The sequence below is a fragment of the Meriones unguiculatus genome (genome assembly GCF_030254825.1).
Source record: "Meriones unguiculatus strain TT.TT164.6M chromosome 13 unlocalized genomic scaffold, Bangor_MerUng_6.1 Chr13_unordered_Scaffold_33, whole genome shotgun sequence".
Taxonomy (NCBI): domain Eukaryota; kingdom Metazoa; phylum Chordata; class Mammalia; order Rodentia; family Muridae; genus Meriones; species Meriones unguiculatus.
This window is the reverse complement of record NW_026843645.1, coordinates 50,615-66,399: the sequence shown is the minus strand read 5'-3', so window position 1 is coordinate 66,399 and position 15,785 is coordinate 50,615. Positions and strand designations below refer to the sequence as shown.

At 35.9% G+C, this 15,785-nt stretch overlaps 1 protein-coding gene across 3 annotated transcripts; it reads right to left on the bottom strand.

The window, feature by feature from the left end:
- Positions 1-1,067: 1,067 nt before the first annotated feature.
- On the bottom strand, positions 1,068-15,461 carry LOC132650794 (zinc finger protein 120-like). Of its 3 annotated transcripts, none has more exons than XM_060376114.1 (6): positions 10,863-15,461; positions 10,460-10,492; positions 10,285-10,364; positions 4,000-4,126; positions 3,729-3,789; positions 1,068-2,388 (listed from the first exon to the last, which is right to left on the bottom strand). In XM_060376114.1, exons 3-6 carry the CDS (start codon positions 10,345-10,347, stop codon positions 1,719-1,721), a joined length of 921 nt encoding a protein of 306 aa, XP_060232097.1. In that variant the 5' UTR covers positions 10,348-10,364; positions 10,460-10,492; positions 10,863-15,461; the 3' UTR covers positions 1,068-1,718. The 3 variants fall into 3 exon arrangements, with proteins under 3 accessions (XP_060232097.1, XP_060232095.1, XP_060232096.1); XM_060376112.1 differs by having other exon boundaries at positions 10,460-10,561; positions 10,863-15,460; XM_060376113.1 differs by lacking the exon at positions 10,460-10,492 and having other exon boundaries at positions 10,863-15,460.
- Between the last annotated feature and the right edge of the window lie 324 nt (positions 15,462-15,785).

The following is a 15,785-nucleotide window of genomic DNA, read 5'->3' as shown; positions in this document are numbered from 1 at the left end:
ACCCATACATTATCAGAACAGTACTCAGCTATTAAAAACAGAGAAATAAAATTTCTGCTCTTATTTCTTTTCCATAGGCCACTGTATTCACTTCAGAAGATTTCATATCATGAAGCTTGCCTGCAATCTTACTATGAATAAAACACTAAGTATAACTCATTTTAAAGAGTCCTACTCCAAGACACTGCTGATTGACCATCTCACATCCAGAAACATGTGAACTTTGAAATGCTATGATGTCTGAAACATTTTATCACAGGCATTTCAGAGAATGTGATTCTCTTGCTGCCTGGAGGGTTGTTTCCCACCAGCCCAGGAAGGCATAAGGGGCAGAAGATGGTTAGCATAAAGCTTGGAAAGCCCGAAAGGATAACTGTGGTAAGCCACTCTGGGAACCACCTTAGAAAGTAGGTTCAACTTTAATTCCAGAAAACAGAAAACAGAGGCTTATATTCCTTGGGGAGTTCCTGGGATGCTCCAAGCACAGGTGTAGATAATTGTTTAATGCTAGGCAATTCAAGGATGCCCGATTTGCATTAAACAGCACATTCCTATTATATGAATAAGAACAAGGACACAGATCCAAATTGTCCTATATTTGAAGGGAGGGGAGAGTTACCAGTGATCTGTGTCAAAGGCCATCTATCAAATTTGATTGGTGGTGTCTATGTCTAAAGACACTCTCTAGATGAAGTCAGGCAGAGAAAACTCACCCTTGACATGGTTACACATCTACTCCAGAAGCAGGTTTATACATGGAAAAGAAAGCCTCCTCCCTTATATCTCAAAATTCAGTGTGGGTTGTGATGTTTTTCAATAGTACCCCTGGAACAATAGGTATGTGTACACAAAGAAACTTCTACAGGCTACCACTGTTGTGTTACTCTCAGAGAACTTCCTGGTTGGTGTTAGTTCACCATTCCCTACATATTCATCCACTGGACTAAAAGTTTCTTGTGTAAAGTGAGGCAACTGAAAATAGTAAATGTTGAGAATCAGGATTATCAATAAGTCTTCCGTAAACACATTATATAATACTGTTGCATGTAATTGATATTCACCATTCATTGTATTCTTTTTAAAAATAAGTTTATTTACTTTAAATTCCAATAGTAATCCCCTCCCTTTTCTGCCCATGACTACCCTCCGTTCCTATTGCCCCTATCCCTTTTCCCCTTCAGAAAAGGGAGGTCATTTCCATTGAGCTAGTTTTACAATTCTGTTGCATCTCAGTGGACCAAAGTACACAACGGCCTTTCCACCTTGCTTATACTCACAGAATTCCTCTCCAGTAAGGATACTTTTATGTTGATGATGACTCTGGATTTGTGCAAGGCCTCACCATTTTAACACATTCATAAGTTTTTCCTCTATTATGAATCCTTTCATGATGATGAAGATTATACAAATGTGGAATGGTTTCACCATGTTAAAAACAGTCACAGGCTTTCTGTCCATTAGGATTTCTTTCATAAGTGTGGAGATTATTCTGAAGTCCAAAAGTTTTTTTCACATTGGTTACAGTCAGACATCTTTCAAGTATGTGTTATTTTATGTATTAGGAGATGTTATGTGCAAAGGCTTTGCCACATAGTTATAGTCATATGGTTTCCCTCCAGAATGTATTGTTGTCTTAGGAGATGATTGTTACATGCAAAGGATTTATCACACTAATTACCCTCACAAGGCTTCTCTCCACTGTGTGTCTTTTCCGGTTTTCAGAGACTACTCTGCTGTGCAAAGGCTTTATCACGTTGGGTATATTCATAAGGTTTCTTTCCAGTATGTGTTCTTTTATGTCTTATGAGATTACTGTTTTCTGCAAAGGCTTTACCACACTGGTTACATTCATAAGGTTTCTCTCCAGTGTGTGTTCTTTCATGGCTTAAGAGAGTACTGTTTTGTGCAAAGGCTTTACCACACTGGTTACATTCATAAGGTTTCTCTCCAGTGTGTGTTCTTTTATGGCTTAAGAGAGTACTGTTTCCTGCAAAGGCTTTGCCACACTCATTACATTCATAAGGTTTCTCTCCAGTGTGTGTTCTTTTATGGCTTAAGAGATGACTGTTTTCTGCAAAGGCTTTGCCACAATCATTACATTCATAAGGTTTCTCTCCAGTGTGTGTTCTTTTATGGCTTAAGAGATGACTGTTTTCTGCAAAGGCTTTGCCACAATCATTACATTCATAAGGTTTCTCTCCTGTATGTGTTCTTTTATGCTGTATGAGCTGACTGCTTTTTGCAAAGGCTTTACCACATTGATTACATTTGTAAGGCTTCTCTCCAGTGTGTGTTCTTTTATGCCATATGAGAACAGTGATATAGGGGAAGGCTTTCCCACATAGAGTGCATTTAAAAGGTTTTTCTCCAGTAAGACTGCTTTCATGCCTGCAAAGAAAATTGGCACATGTGAAAGATTTACCACAGTCATTTCATTACACTAATAAATATATTTATCTATATGAATTAATTTCATAATTTGATTTAATGGTAAAGAAGAATAAAATTTTAAAGTTTCATCACTTTATTTACATTCATGGTATTCCCCTTCATTATGGGTATTTTGAAGATCCCTGTGGTGGTAAGAGCATTTGTTATGTGGATCACTTTTATAGCATCATTTTTCTATAAGAGATTTTCTCCTATATATGAAGAGTATTGTAAGAATTCAGAGTTTTACCACAGCAATCCCATTCACAAATTTTTGTACTGTATGAATGATTCTTCATTTACAAAGTGAGCCAAGACAAGGAGAAGTTCCAAAATCCTAGTATTCATAGGTATTTTCAACAATATGAGTTTTCTGATGAATTCTCAGTGAAGTTGCAAAACCAATTAACAGTAACCATTTATCACATTCAGAAAATTTACTCACAGTGGGGACTACTACCCAATCAATTGTTCTTGGAGAAAGACAGGGACACTGCTTCTTTCAATATCCCTATGGTCATGTGTCTTAGAAACATTTTGACATATGATATACCAGTTTAATTTACAAAAATAATAAAGATTCCCACATTGAATTAACACAGTTTGTTCATCATAGACATGTCATATAGTGATTAAGATTTCTCCACAACAATATTCTTGATTCTCAAAAACTGCTCCTTTCACTAAACTTTACAATGTTACTGCACAAAAATTAGTAACACTGGTTCTACTATGTAATTTTTGCTTATTAGAAGGTTTTGGACCCATACTGATCACCAATTCAGTGTGTACACCTCTTACAATATCTGAGTAGATAGAATGAGACTAAACAGATTGGCAGTTCAAGTCAGTAGCTGTAATGTCCATATGATTCAAATGGTATTTTTGTTACAATATTATTTTATTTTCTTCTATCTTAGTGGAGTGCCTTGTAAACACAAATCAGATACCTGACATTGAAGTACATGGAATTGTGAGATTTTAATGATCATCACTACACTTAAAGTGGTACTGTTTTTACACTGTTGCTTTTCTTTAAAACTTCCAGGACACAGCCAGCTGTGCTGGTACATGCCTTTAATCCCAGCACTTGTGGAGGCAGAAGCAGGTAGATCTGTGTGATGTTGAGGTCAGGCTGGTCTAATAAGCAAGTCTAAGTCAAGCCACAGCTACACAGAAAACCAAAACTATTTCAAAAACAGAAAATAAAAAGCAGCCAACAAACAGACAAACAAACTTCCAGGACACATTAAAATTTCTTAAGATTCATATCTGTATCATTGTGCACATAAAGTTACCTTTTATTACTTGTAGAACTTTGAAAATGTTCTTTAATATTATGGTGTTCCCAATTGTAGCCTAAAATATAGTACCAGAAAATATATATTATTGGAAATATATTATTTTAATGCAAAAATTAAATCACTATCTTCTTGTGACCCTTAGAACCATGCTTGATTTAATCACTTCATTCCTCCTCATTCTCAATTGGAATTACAAAAGAGAATCAATAACAAAATAAGAGTTGTCTCCTTATTTAAAAAAATGAAATAAAAATTGCAGTCTTACCTATAGCAGTGAGGTTTTTACAGGTCTCTAGCATCACATCTTTGTAGAGTTGCTTCTGGGAAGGTTCCAGCAAAGCCCACTCTTCTTGGCTGAATTTCACATGCACATCATCGAAGGTCACTGAATTCTAAAATTGGCCATACATTTGTACAAAAGAAAGAGTGGCAACAATATAAATTTATACTTCATTGGCAATATAATCATATAATTCTAGTGCTTCTTCTGTTTATTTTCTGACACAGAAGTGCTAGTGTTAGACAGTTGGGTGCTGTGAATCAGGTGAAGGATGGGAGAAGAAAAAGCCTAAAGGTTAGATTGTAAAGGAAACAAAAGGCTTGCTTTGAAAACCTATGTTAAAGCTGTTGTATTAGTTTGTAAGATGTGTATGACGTAGCCATTAGTTGGGTTCTTGAGTGATCTATGAATCATTTTCAGTTACTTGGGCAAGTAAGTCAGGACCCTGTCATGAGACAGGTGGAAGGAAAAGACACAGTCATCATGTTTTATCTAGCAACAAATGAGATGTGGATATCAGGGGACAGTGAACAGATGGGTGACATCAGTCAAAAGACAACATGGTACTGAATATCATGTTTTCACCAGGGCTTAGAGATGTGCCATATAAGTATATGAAAAGGGGGTTCATATATTTGTGGAAGGGAAAGTGGACTACAGTCAATAGATGGATAAAAATGATGTGAGTGGCAAGCAACAATAATCATAGCAGATAACATCATATTTCTGAGTAACCAGACAAAAGAAAAGGCATACTACACATGATTATTCTTTGATCATTGTTTTGTACACTTTCCTTTCTACATCATGTATAGTCTATAGTTTAAAATAAAGATTATAACTTTTCTATTAAAAATAAGAGTTAATGTTATCACTAAGTCATTTTAGAAGAAAACTGAATAATGAAGTTTAACTGTGTCATATCTGAACTTTTTTGAATAGGATATAGCTTTGGAATAGTCATGGTAATTCATGTGGACAAAGACAAACAGAGAGAAGAGAGCGAAAAAGAAAGAGAGAGACAGATACACAGAGAAATTAAGAGATAGACTGTACTAAGTACACATCAGAGAAATGTATGAACAATTACTAACAACAAAAAATGATTGACAAGCTGTGTGTATTCTGTTGTGCCTTTAATTTCATCACTCAGGAGGCAGAGGCAGGTGTATCTTATTGAATTGGATGCCAGCATGATCTATACAAAGAGTTCTAGGACAGCCACACCTATATAGTAAGACAGAGCCTCCCCTAAAAGTCAATCAAACAAACACAAACGATTGAAATAACTGAGAGGTCTTTACGGAAGCTTCTAGAAGGAATTATACACTCACTCCAGTTGTGTATTCATTTTCCAGAAATCTGCACTGCCCTAGCTTAAACTGTAACTTTAATAAGATCTTACTAAAAGGGAATGCATGTTTAAACAGCTAAAAATAGAAAGATGAAAATATTAGCAATATAAATGATGATCTTAAATAAGCAACATAAGACAGGAGAGATGGTTCAGCATTGAGGAGCTCTTGTAGCTCTTTCAAATAATTGGGCTCAATTGTCAGTGTTTAACAGGAAGTTAACTGGAAGTGTTTAACTGGGACCCGCTACTATCAGTTGCTATAAGTTCATGAGTTATGAACACATCTTTGTACTACTGTGATGATCAGGCACACAAGAGGTTCATATTCATGCATACAATCAAAATACTCATATTCAGTAAAAATTAAAAACAGATCCCACACTGTGTCTGATCAGCGGGCTAGCAGAGACTGCACAGTGACAAATTGTTGGAACTGTTGGCCCTCAAACACCATTGACTGTATTTACCAGGTGATAAGAAACCCAATGTTCAGAAAAACAATTGGGTTCAACCTCAGAGTACCCAGCTAATCCCTGTAAAATTTCCTGGGCTGTTGTGGCGGGAGTAAGGTTTTCAAGCAAAAAGACCCAAGAAGCATGTCTTGATCACTTTCCCAGGCTGAACTGTGCACCCCAGGGCGCCAGAGACTGGGAGTCCCAGTCTCAAGAAAACCCCACAGGGAAGGAAGCAAGTGGGACTGACCAAATGTCACCCAGTCTATCCCTGGAAAAGGTCCTGTAGACCTGTGGGTACACAGCAGCCAGCCCTGAGTGGGGTTACAGCCACCAGCCCCTCCCACCTGACTCTTCGTCACCGACAGAACTGTGTGCCCCAGGGTACCATAGGCTGGGTTTTCCTGTTGGGAGAAAACCCACAGGGAGGGAAACAGCAGATCCCAGCTTAGAGCACTCAGCTGACCCCACCACCACTACCACCACCACTACCACCCCCACATATGGGAATATTCTTGGAAAAAGTTCCCAGGTTCCTGTCCAGTCACCAGCTTGGAGCCACCATTCGCAAGCAAGTGCCTGTGCACTCTACACCCCCCCAACAGTACAGACTGGGTCTTCCTGTTGGGAGAAAACCCAAAGATGGGGGAAATATCTGGCCCCAACTCAGGACACCTATCTCCAGAAAAGTTTCTGGTTATACACAGGCTCCAGACTCTAGCCTCTTGCTGCACACATGAGAGTAGTGCTCATGTGTCACTGATTACCACTTCGGTACTGGGAAAGAGAGCTCCAAACTCAGACCTCCAGAAGCCTGGGTTCCCTGATATCAACCCCCAGATACTGCCCCAAGGGACAACCAGTTATCCTTAACTAAACTGACCAAACCCCAGGGCACCCAGGTTACAGCAAGCTCACTAAATTTACATCAAGAAACCCAGCAGCAGCGCAGCTGTCTCCAGGACTTCTCTGGGTGAGAGGAGAGCCCCCTTTACTAACAAAGGCCACGATTAGTACTCAGGTCTGCACGCCTGAGGTGAGCTGTGGCAATTCCGGAAAAACACCTGCCATTCAGTGACCATACCCAAAAAGCTGAGGAGGCCTCCTTTGGGAAAAATCATCTTCCTGTCAAGGGGATTCGACCCACTACAGGATCCCAGGAAGTACCAGAAACTAACCCTCCACACCTAAGATAGACTAATAGGTAGAGGCCAGCACAAAAGCTCAACCAACAAAAGACAGAGCAATATGGCATCCCTAGAACAAGTTATCCAGGAGCAAGCAGCCCTCGATAACCCAGTGTAAATGAAATTCAAGAAGATGACCTTACATCTGTGCTTATGAACAGGATAATAGAGGAAAAAAATAAACTGCGTAAAGACCTAGATGAAGATAAATTCAAACAGATTATTGCCATCTGCAAAGTAATGGAAGAAGATAAAGTCAAACAGATTATGGCCATCCTTAAAGAAATACAGGAAGTTGCAGCCAAACAATCTGTGGCCTTTCTTTAGGGAGGAAATACTTAAATCACTGAAAGAAATTAAAGAAACAGAGAATTGTTCAAACAAACAGCTGAAGGAATTGAAGGAAAATATAGTCAGACAGGGGAAGGAAATCAATAAAATGGCTCAAGATCTGATAATAGAATTGGAAAAATTAAAGAAAACACAAGTTGAGGAAATTGTGGAGAGAAAGAATTTAGGGAAGAAAACAGGAATTACACAGGTAAGCATAGCCAATAGACTATGAGAGATGGAAGAAAGAATCTCAGGTGTGGAAGACACAATGGAAGAAATCAATGTATCCATCAAAGAAAATATTAAATCTACAAAATTCCTGACTGTCTAAGAAATCCAAGACAACATGAAAAGGCAAAACTTAAGAATAATAGGAATAGAGGAAAAAGAGTTTCCTTCCTCCAAGGCCCAGAAAATATTTTCAGCAAAATCATAGATAAAATTTCACCAATTTAAAAGAGAGGTCTATACGAATACAAGAGGCCTACAGAACACCCAATAAATTGGATCAGAAAAGAAAATTTTCCCACCATATAATAAACAGTAAGTATACAGAACAAAGAAAAAAATACTAAAAACTGCAAGGGAAAAAGATCAAGTAACATATAATGGCAAACCCATCAGAATAACACCTGACTTCTCAACAGAGACTATGAAAGCCAGAAGGGCCTGAACAGATACCATGCAGACCCTAAGAGAACATAGAAGTCTGCCTAGGCTACTATACCCAGCAAAAGTCTCAGTCATTAGAGATGGAGTAAACAAGATATTTAATGACAAAAACAAATTTAAACAACACCTACCCACAAATCCAGAGGTACAGAAGCTCCTAGAAGAAAAACTACAACCCAGGAAAGCTAACTACATTCAGGAAAACACAGGAAATAAATAATGTCGCTACAGCAAAAGTAAAAGTAACCAAGCACACAAACACACTACCACAAGCAACATCAAAATAAAAGGAACTAAAAAATAAATAAATAAATAAATAAATAAATAAAATAAAAAGAACTAACAGCTACTGGTCATTAATTTCCCTCAATATCAATGGACTTAACTCTTCCATAAAGACACAGACTAACAGAATGGATACTTAAACAAGACCCAACAAACTGTTGCATACAAGAAACACATCTAAGTCACAAAGATAGACATTACCTGAGAGTAAAGAGCTGGAAAGGTCCAAGCAAATGGACCCAAGAAACATGCAGGAGTAGCCATTCTAATATTTAATAAAATAGATTTTCAACCAAAATTAATCAAAAGACATGAGGAAGATCATTCCATACTCATCAAAGGAAAATTCCACCAAGAAGAAATCAAAATTCTGAACATCTATGTCCTCAATACAGAGGTAACCACTTTTGTAAATGAAACATTAATAAAACCTAAACTGTACACAGATCACCATACATTCCTACTGGGAGACTTCATCACCCCACTCTCAACAAAGGACATGTAAACAACAGAAATTAAACAAAGAAACAATATCTCTAATAGAGATCATGTATCAAATGGACCTAACAGATATCTACAGAATCTTACACCCAAAGACAAAAGAATTTACCTTCTTCTCAGCACCTCATGGAACCTTCTCCAAAATAGACCATATTGTTGGCCACAAAGTGAGTCTCAACAGATATAAGAAGATTGAAATAATGCCTTGTAACCTATCTAATTACCATGGACTAAAGCTGGACCTCAACAACAACAGAAATAGCAAAAAGCCTACACTCACATGGAAACTGAACAACTCACTACTAAATGACAGCTGGGTCAGGGAAGAAATAAAGAAAGAAATTAAAGTCTTCCTAGAATTCAATGGAAATGAAGACACAACACAACCAAACTTATGGGAGACAATGAAAGCAGTGCTAAGAGGAAAGCTCATAGCACTAAGTGCCTTCAAGAAGAAATTTGTAACATCTCACACAATCAACTTAATAGCTCATCTAAAGGCCCTAGAAAAAAAGAAGCAGACACCAAAAAAGAATAGACACCTGGAAATAATCAAAGTCAGGACTGAAATCAATAAATTAGAAACAAATAAAACATTTCAAAGAATCAATGAAACTAAGAGCTGGTTCTTTGAGAAAATTAACAAGATAGACAGACCCTTAGCCAAACTAACTAAAAGGCAGAGAGAGATTATCCAAATTTAAAAAATCAGAAATGAAAACGGGACAAAACAAAAGACACTAGGGAAATCCAAACAATCGTTAGGACTTACTTCAAAAGTCTATATGCCACAAAATTTGAAAATCTAAAAGAAATGGACAATTTTCTTAATCAATTACACTTACCAAAGCTGAATCAAGAGCAGGTAAATCAATAAAATAGTCCTTTATCCACTAAGGAAATAGCATTCCTCAAGACTCCAATCCACAAAAAGCTCAGGACCAGATGGTTTCAGTGCAGAATTCTACCACACCTTCAAAGAAGAGGTAACTCCACCTATCTTCAATTTATTCCACAAAATAGGAACAGAAGAAACACTACGAAACTCATTCATTGAAACCACAGTCACCTTGTAACCTAAACCTCACAAAGACCCAACAAAGAAAGAGAATTTCAGGCCAATCTCCCTTATGAACATTGATGCAAAAATACTCAACAAAATACTTTGCAAACCCAATACAAGAACACATCAAATATATCATCCACTATGACCATGTAGGCTTCATGCCAAGTATGCAGGGGTGGTTCGCTATACAAAAATCTATCAATGTGATCCACAATATTAAAAAATTGAAAGAAAAAAAACAAATGAACAAATGATAATCTCCTTAGATGCTGAAAAAGCATTTGAAAAAGAAATCCAGCATCCATTCATGTTTAAACTATTGGAGAGATCAGGGATACAAGGCACATACCTAAACATAGTAAAAGCAATATACAGCAAGCCTGTAGCCAACATCAAACTAAACGGAGAGAAACTTACAGCAATCCCACTGAATTGATGGACAAGGCAAGGCTGCTCACTCTCTCCATATCTCTTCAACATAGTTCTTGAAGTCCTTGCTAGAACAAGAAGAAAATTAAAGGAGAGCAAAAGGATACAAATTGGAAAGGAAGAGGTCAAAGTATCACTATTTGCAGATTATATGATAGTATACCTGAGTAACTCCAAAACTTCTACCAGGGAACTCCTACAGATGATAAACACCATCAGCAAAGTGGCTGGATACAAAATTAACTCAAAAAAATCAGTAGCCCTCCTGTATACAAAAGACAAAAGGGCTGAGAAAGAAATTAGGGAAACAACACCCTTCAAAATAGCCACAAAGGACATAAAGTACCTTGGTGTGACCATATCCAAGCAAGTCAAAGACTTGTATGAAAAAAAAAAAAAACTTCAAGTCTCTGAAGAAAGAATTAGAAGAAGATATCAGAATATGGAACTATGTCCAATACTCATGGCTTAGCAGGGTTAACATAGTAAAAATGGACATCTTACCAAAAACAATCTACAGATTCAATGAAATTTCCATCAAAATACCAACAGAATACTTTACAAACCTTGATAGAAGATTTCTCAACTTCATATGGGATGCAATGAAAGCAGTCCGAAGAGGAGTTTGAATAGCAACAAAGGCCATCATAAGCTATTGGAGACATCCCATACAAACAACTTAATGGCATACCTGAAAGCCCTAGGAAAAAAGAAGCAGACACAACCAGCAAGAGTAGACAACTAGGAAAAACCAAACTTAAGGCTGATATCAATAAATTAGAAACAGATAATAATTCAAAGAATCAACAAAACTAAGAGCTAGTTCTTTGAGAAAATAAAAAAAAAACACAGACAAATTCTTAGCCAACCTAAGTAAATGGCAGAAAGACACTATCCAAATCAACAAAGTCTGAAAGAAAAAGATATAACAGTCACTGAGAAAATGCAAAGAACCATTAACTCTTATGTCAAAAGCCTATATGCCCCAAAATTTGAAAATCTAAATAAAATATACAATTCTCTTTAGATTCCACATACCAAAGTTGAATCAACATCAGGTAAAGATATTAAATAGTCTTATAATGCCTAAGGCAATAGAGGCAGCCATCAAAATACTCCCAACCAACCAAAAAAAAAAAAAAAAAAGCCAAGGGCCAGATGATTTCGGAGCAGAATTCTACAAGACCTTCAAAGAGCAAATAATGATATTCTCCAAATTATTTCACAAAATAGAAATGGATGCAACATGACCAAATTCCTTTTGTAAGACCACAGTCACGTTGATAAATCCACAAAGATCCCCCAAAAGATAGAGAACTTCAGACCAGTCTCTTTTATGAACAATGGTGTAAAAATACTCAATAAAATACTTGTAAATCAAATCCAAGAACATATCAAAGATATTATCCACCATGACCAAGTAGGCTTCATCCCAGGCATGCAGGGGCAGTTAAGTATATGGAATCCATCAATGTAATCCACCATATAAACAAATTGTTAAAAAAAAAAAACAGGACCATTTTCTTAAATGCTGGAAAAGCATTTGACAATATCCAATAGTTATTCTTGTTTAAAGTCTTGGAGAGAGCAGGGACAAAGGCACGCATCTAAAAATAGTAAAGATAGCATACAGAATATATACAGAATATATAGAATATATACAGAATATATAAAGAATAGTATATAGCTAACATCAAACTAAATGAAGAGAATGTTAAGTCAATTCCACTGGACTTGGGGACAAGACAAGGCTACACACTCTCTCCAAATCTCTTCAATACAGTACTCAAAGTCCTATCTAGGGCAATAAGACAACTAAAGGAGATTAAGGGGGTACAAATTGATAAGGAAGAAGTCAAATATCTCTATTCACAGGTGATATGACAGTATACAAAAATGAGCCCAAAATTCTACTGTGATGTCATGAATCCCTTGCAATGTGAAAATAATAGCATTGAGATGTCAAAATTGCTTTGTGATATCCTAATAGAACCATTGTGAAGTCACAATTCAATTTTAATGTCATGATTCTGTAGTGATGGCCCAATAGACACATTGCAATGTGATATTACAATTGTGATGTGTTACTAGTAACATTCTGATGTCTCAATACCATTATGATGTCTTGGTAGAATTGTAATATAATATTGTGACATCACAATCGTACCATTCTGATTTCAAAATACAAATGCGATGTCCTACTAGTTTACAATTGTGATGTCATAATTCCCTTATGATGTTACAATAGTCTCTGTGATATCATAATTGTGATATCAGAATGCCATTTTGGCTAGAGAAATGTACCATTGTGAGTTCATAGTACAATTGTGATGTTACAATCGGACCATAGTGATTTCACAATAAAAATTGTTATGTCCTACTATTACCACTGTGATATCATAATTCCCTTTGATGTCACAAAAGTAGCATTGTGATGTCAAAATATCTTTGTGATATATTAATACCTTACTAATATCATAATGCCATTGTTACATCATAGCACAATTGTGATGTCACAATAGTAAACATTTGATGTCACAATTCAATTGTAATGCCATAATTCACTAGTGATGTCACAGTTGAACCATTATTATGTCAAAATACGATTATGATAGCCTATTAATACCACTGTGATTTTGCAGTACGATTGTGATATTCTAGTAGTACCATTGTGAGGTCATAAAAAATTGTGATGTCACAATTGTAACAATGTGATGTCATAAGGTCACAATGTTACCATTGTATTGTCACAATACAATTGTGATGTCCTACTAGTACTATTGTGGTGTCAGAATATTCCTTTGTGATATCCTAATAGTACCATTATGATGCCATAATGCCATTGTGACAAAGAAATAGTATCATTGTGATATCATGTTTCAACTATCATTTCACATTACTACCATTGTGATGTCAGAATACGATTGTGATGTCCTATGAGTACCATTGTGATGGCATAATACACTTGCGATATCACAATAATAGCATTGTGATGTCACAATGTCTTTGTGATATACTTATAGTATCATTTGATGTCATAATTCCATTGTGACTACAGAATATTACCATTGTGATGTCATAGCAAAATTGTGATGTCACAATAGTACCATTGTGATGTCTCAAGTCAATGGTAATGTCATAATATTCTAGTGTGATGTCACAATAGTAGCTTTGTGATGTCACAATGTCTTTGTGATATCCCACTAGTACCATTCTTATGTCATAATGCCATTGTGACTAGAGAATAGTATCATTGTGATGTCATTGGATGTTACAAGAGTACCATTGTGATGTCACAAGTCAATTGTTATATTATAATTCTCTAGTAATGTCAAAATCACTAAATTGTGATGTCACAATAAGATTGTGATGTTCTCCTAGTACCATTGTTATGTAATAATAGCATTGCGGTTTCACAATAGTAGCTTTCTGAATTCACATTGTCTTTGTGATGTCCTAATATTACCATTGGGGTGTCATAATACCATTGTGACAAAACAATAGTACCATTGTCATGTCTAAAGTCAATGGTAATGTCATAATTCTCTAGTGATGTCATTATCGAACCATTTAGATGTCACAATAAGATTGTAATGTCCCACTAATACCATTGTTATGTCTTGATACCCTAGTGATGTCACAATAGTAGCACTGTGATGTCATAATGCAATTGTGACTAGAGAATAGTTCCTTAGAGAAATCATAGTACAATTTTGATGTCACAATAGTACCATTGTGATGGGACAATTCAATTGTAATGAAATAATTCTCTAGTGACGTCAGAAACGAACCATTGTGGTGTCACAATGTGAGTGGGACCTCCTGTTAGAACCATTATCATGTCATACTACATATGTGATGCCACAATAGAAACATTTTGATGTTACAATGTATTTGTGATATCGTACTAGTACCATTGAGATGTCATAATGCCATTTTGACTAGAGAATAGTACCATTGTGATATCATAGTACAATTCAGTTGTAATGACATAATTCTCTGGTGATGTCACAATTGAAACATTGTGATGTCACAATATAATTCTGATCTCCTGCTAGTACCATTTTCATGTCATAATGCACTTGTGACACCACGATAGTAACATTATGATGTCACAATATCTTTGAGATATCCTACTAGTACCATTGAGATGTCATAATGGCATTATGACTAGAGAACTGTACCATTGTGATGTTATACTACAATTATGATGTCACAAGAGTACCATTGTGATGTCACAGTTCAATTGAAATGTCATAATTCCCAATATGATTGTGATGTCCTGCTAGTACCATTTTGATGTCATAATATACTTGTGATGTCACAATAGTAGTTTTGTGTAGTCACAATGAATTTGTGATGTCCTAATAGTACCATTGTGATGGCATGATGCCATTTTGACTAGAGAAGAGTAACATTGTGAGGTCATAGCTCAATTGTGACATCACAATAGTACAATGTTAATGTCATAGTACTCTCGTAATTTCACAATCACAAAATTGTGACATCACAATACAATTTTGTTGTAATACTAATATCATTGTGATATCATAATATACTTGCGATGTCACAATACTAGCTTTATAATGACACAGTGTCTTTCTGATGTTCTAATTGTATCATTGTGAAGTCATAATGCCATTGTAACTAGAGCATAGTAACATTGGGATTTCATAGTACAATTATGATGTCAAAATTGTACCATAGTGATGTCACAATTCAATAGTGATGTTATATTTCTCTAGTGATGTCACATTTGAACCATGTTAATGTCATAATTAGCTTGTGATGTCCTAATAGTACCATTGTTATGTCATAGTACAATTATGATATCACAATAGTAGCATTGTGATGTCACAATGTGTTTGTAATATCTTCATGGAACCACTGTGATTTCAAAATGCCACTGTGATTAGACAATAGTTCCATTGAGATGTCATAGTACAATTTTGAAGTCATAATTGTAGACATAATTCTAATGTCACAAGTCAATTGTAATGTCATAATTCTCTAATCATGTCAAAATCATGCCATTGTGACATACCAATAGGATTGTGATGTCCTACTAGTACCATTTTCATGTAATGATACATTTGCAATGCCACAATTGTAAAATTGTTATGTCACAATGTCTTTGTGATATCCTACTAGTACCATTGGGATGTCATCATACCATTGTGACTACAGAATAGTACCATTGTGATGTCATAGTACAATTGTGATGTCACAAGAGTACAATTGTGATGTCACCATTCAATTGAAATATCATAATTCTCTAGTGATATAAAACTATGATTATGATATAAAACTATGATTGTGATGTCCTGCTAGTACAATTGTGATGTCATAGTATAATTGAGAGGTCACCATAGTAGCTCTATGAAGTTGCAAAGTCTTTGTGATATCCTACTAATACCATTGTGATGTCATTGTACACTCTTGGTGCCACAAGTGTACCATTGTGATGTCACAAGTCATTTGTTATATCA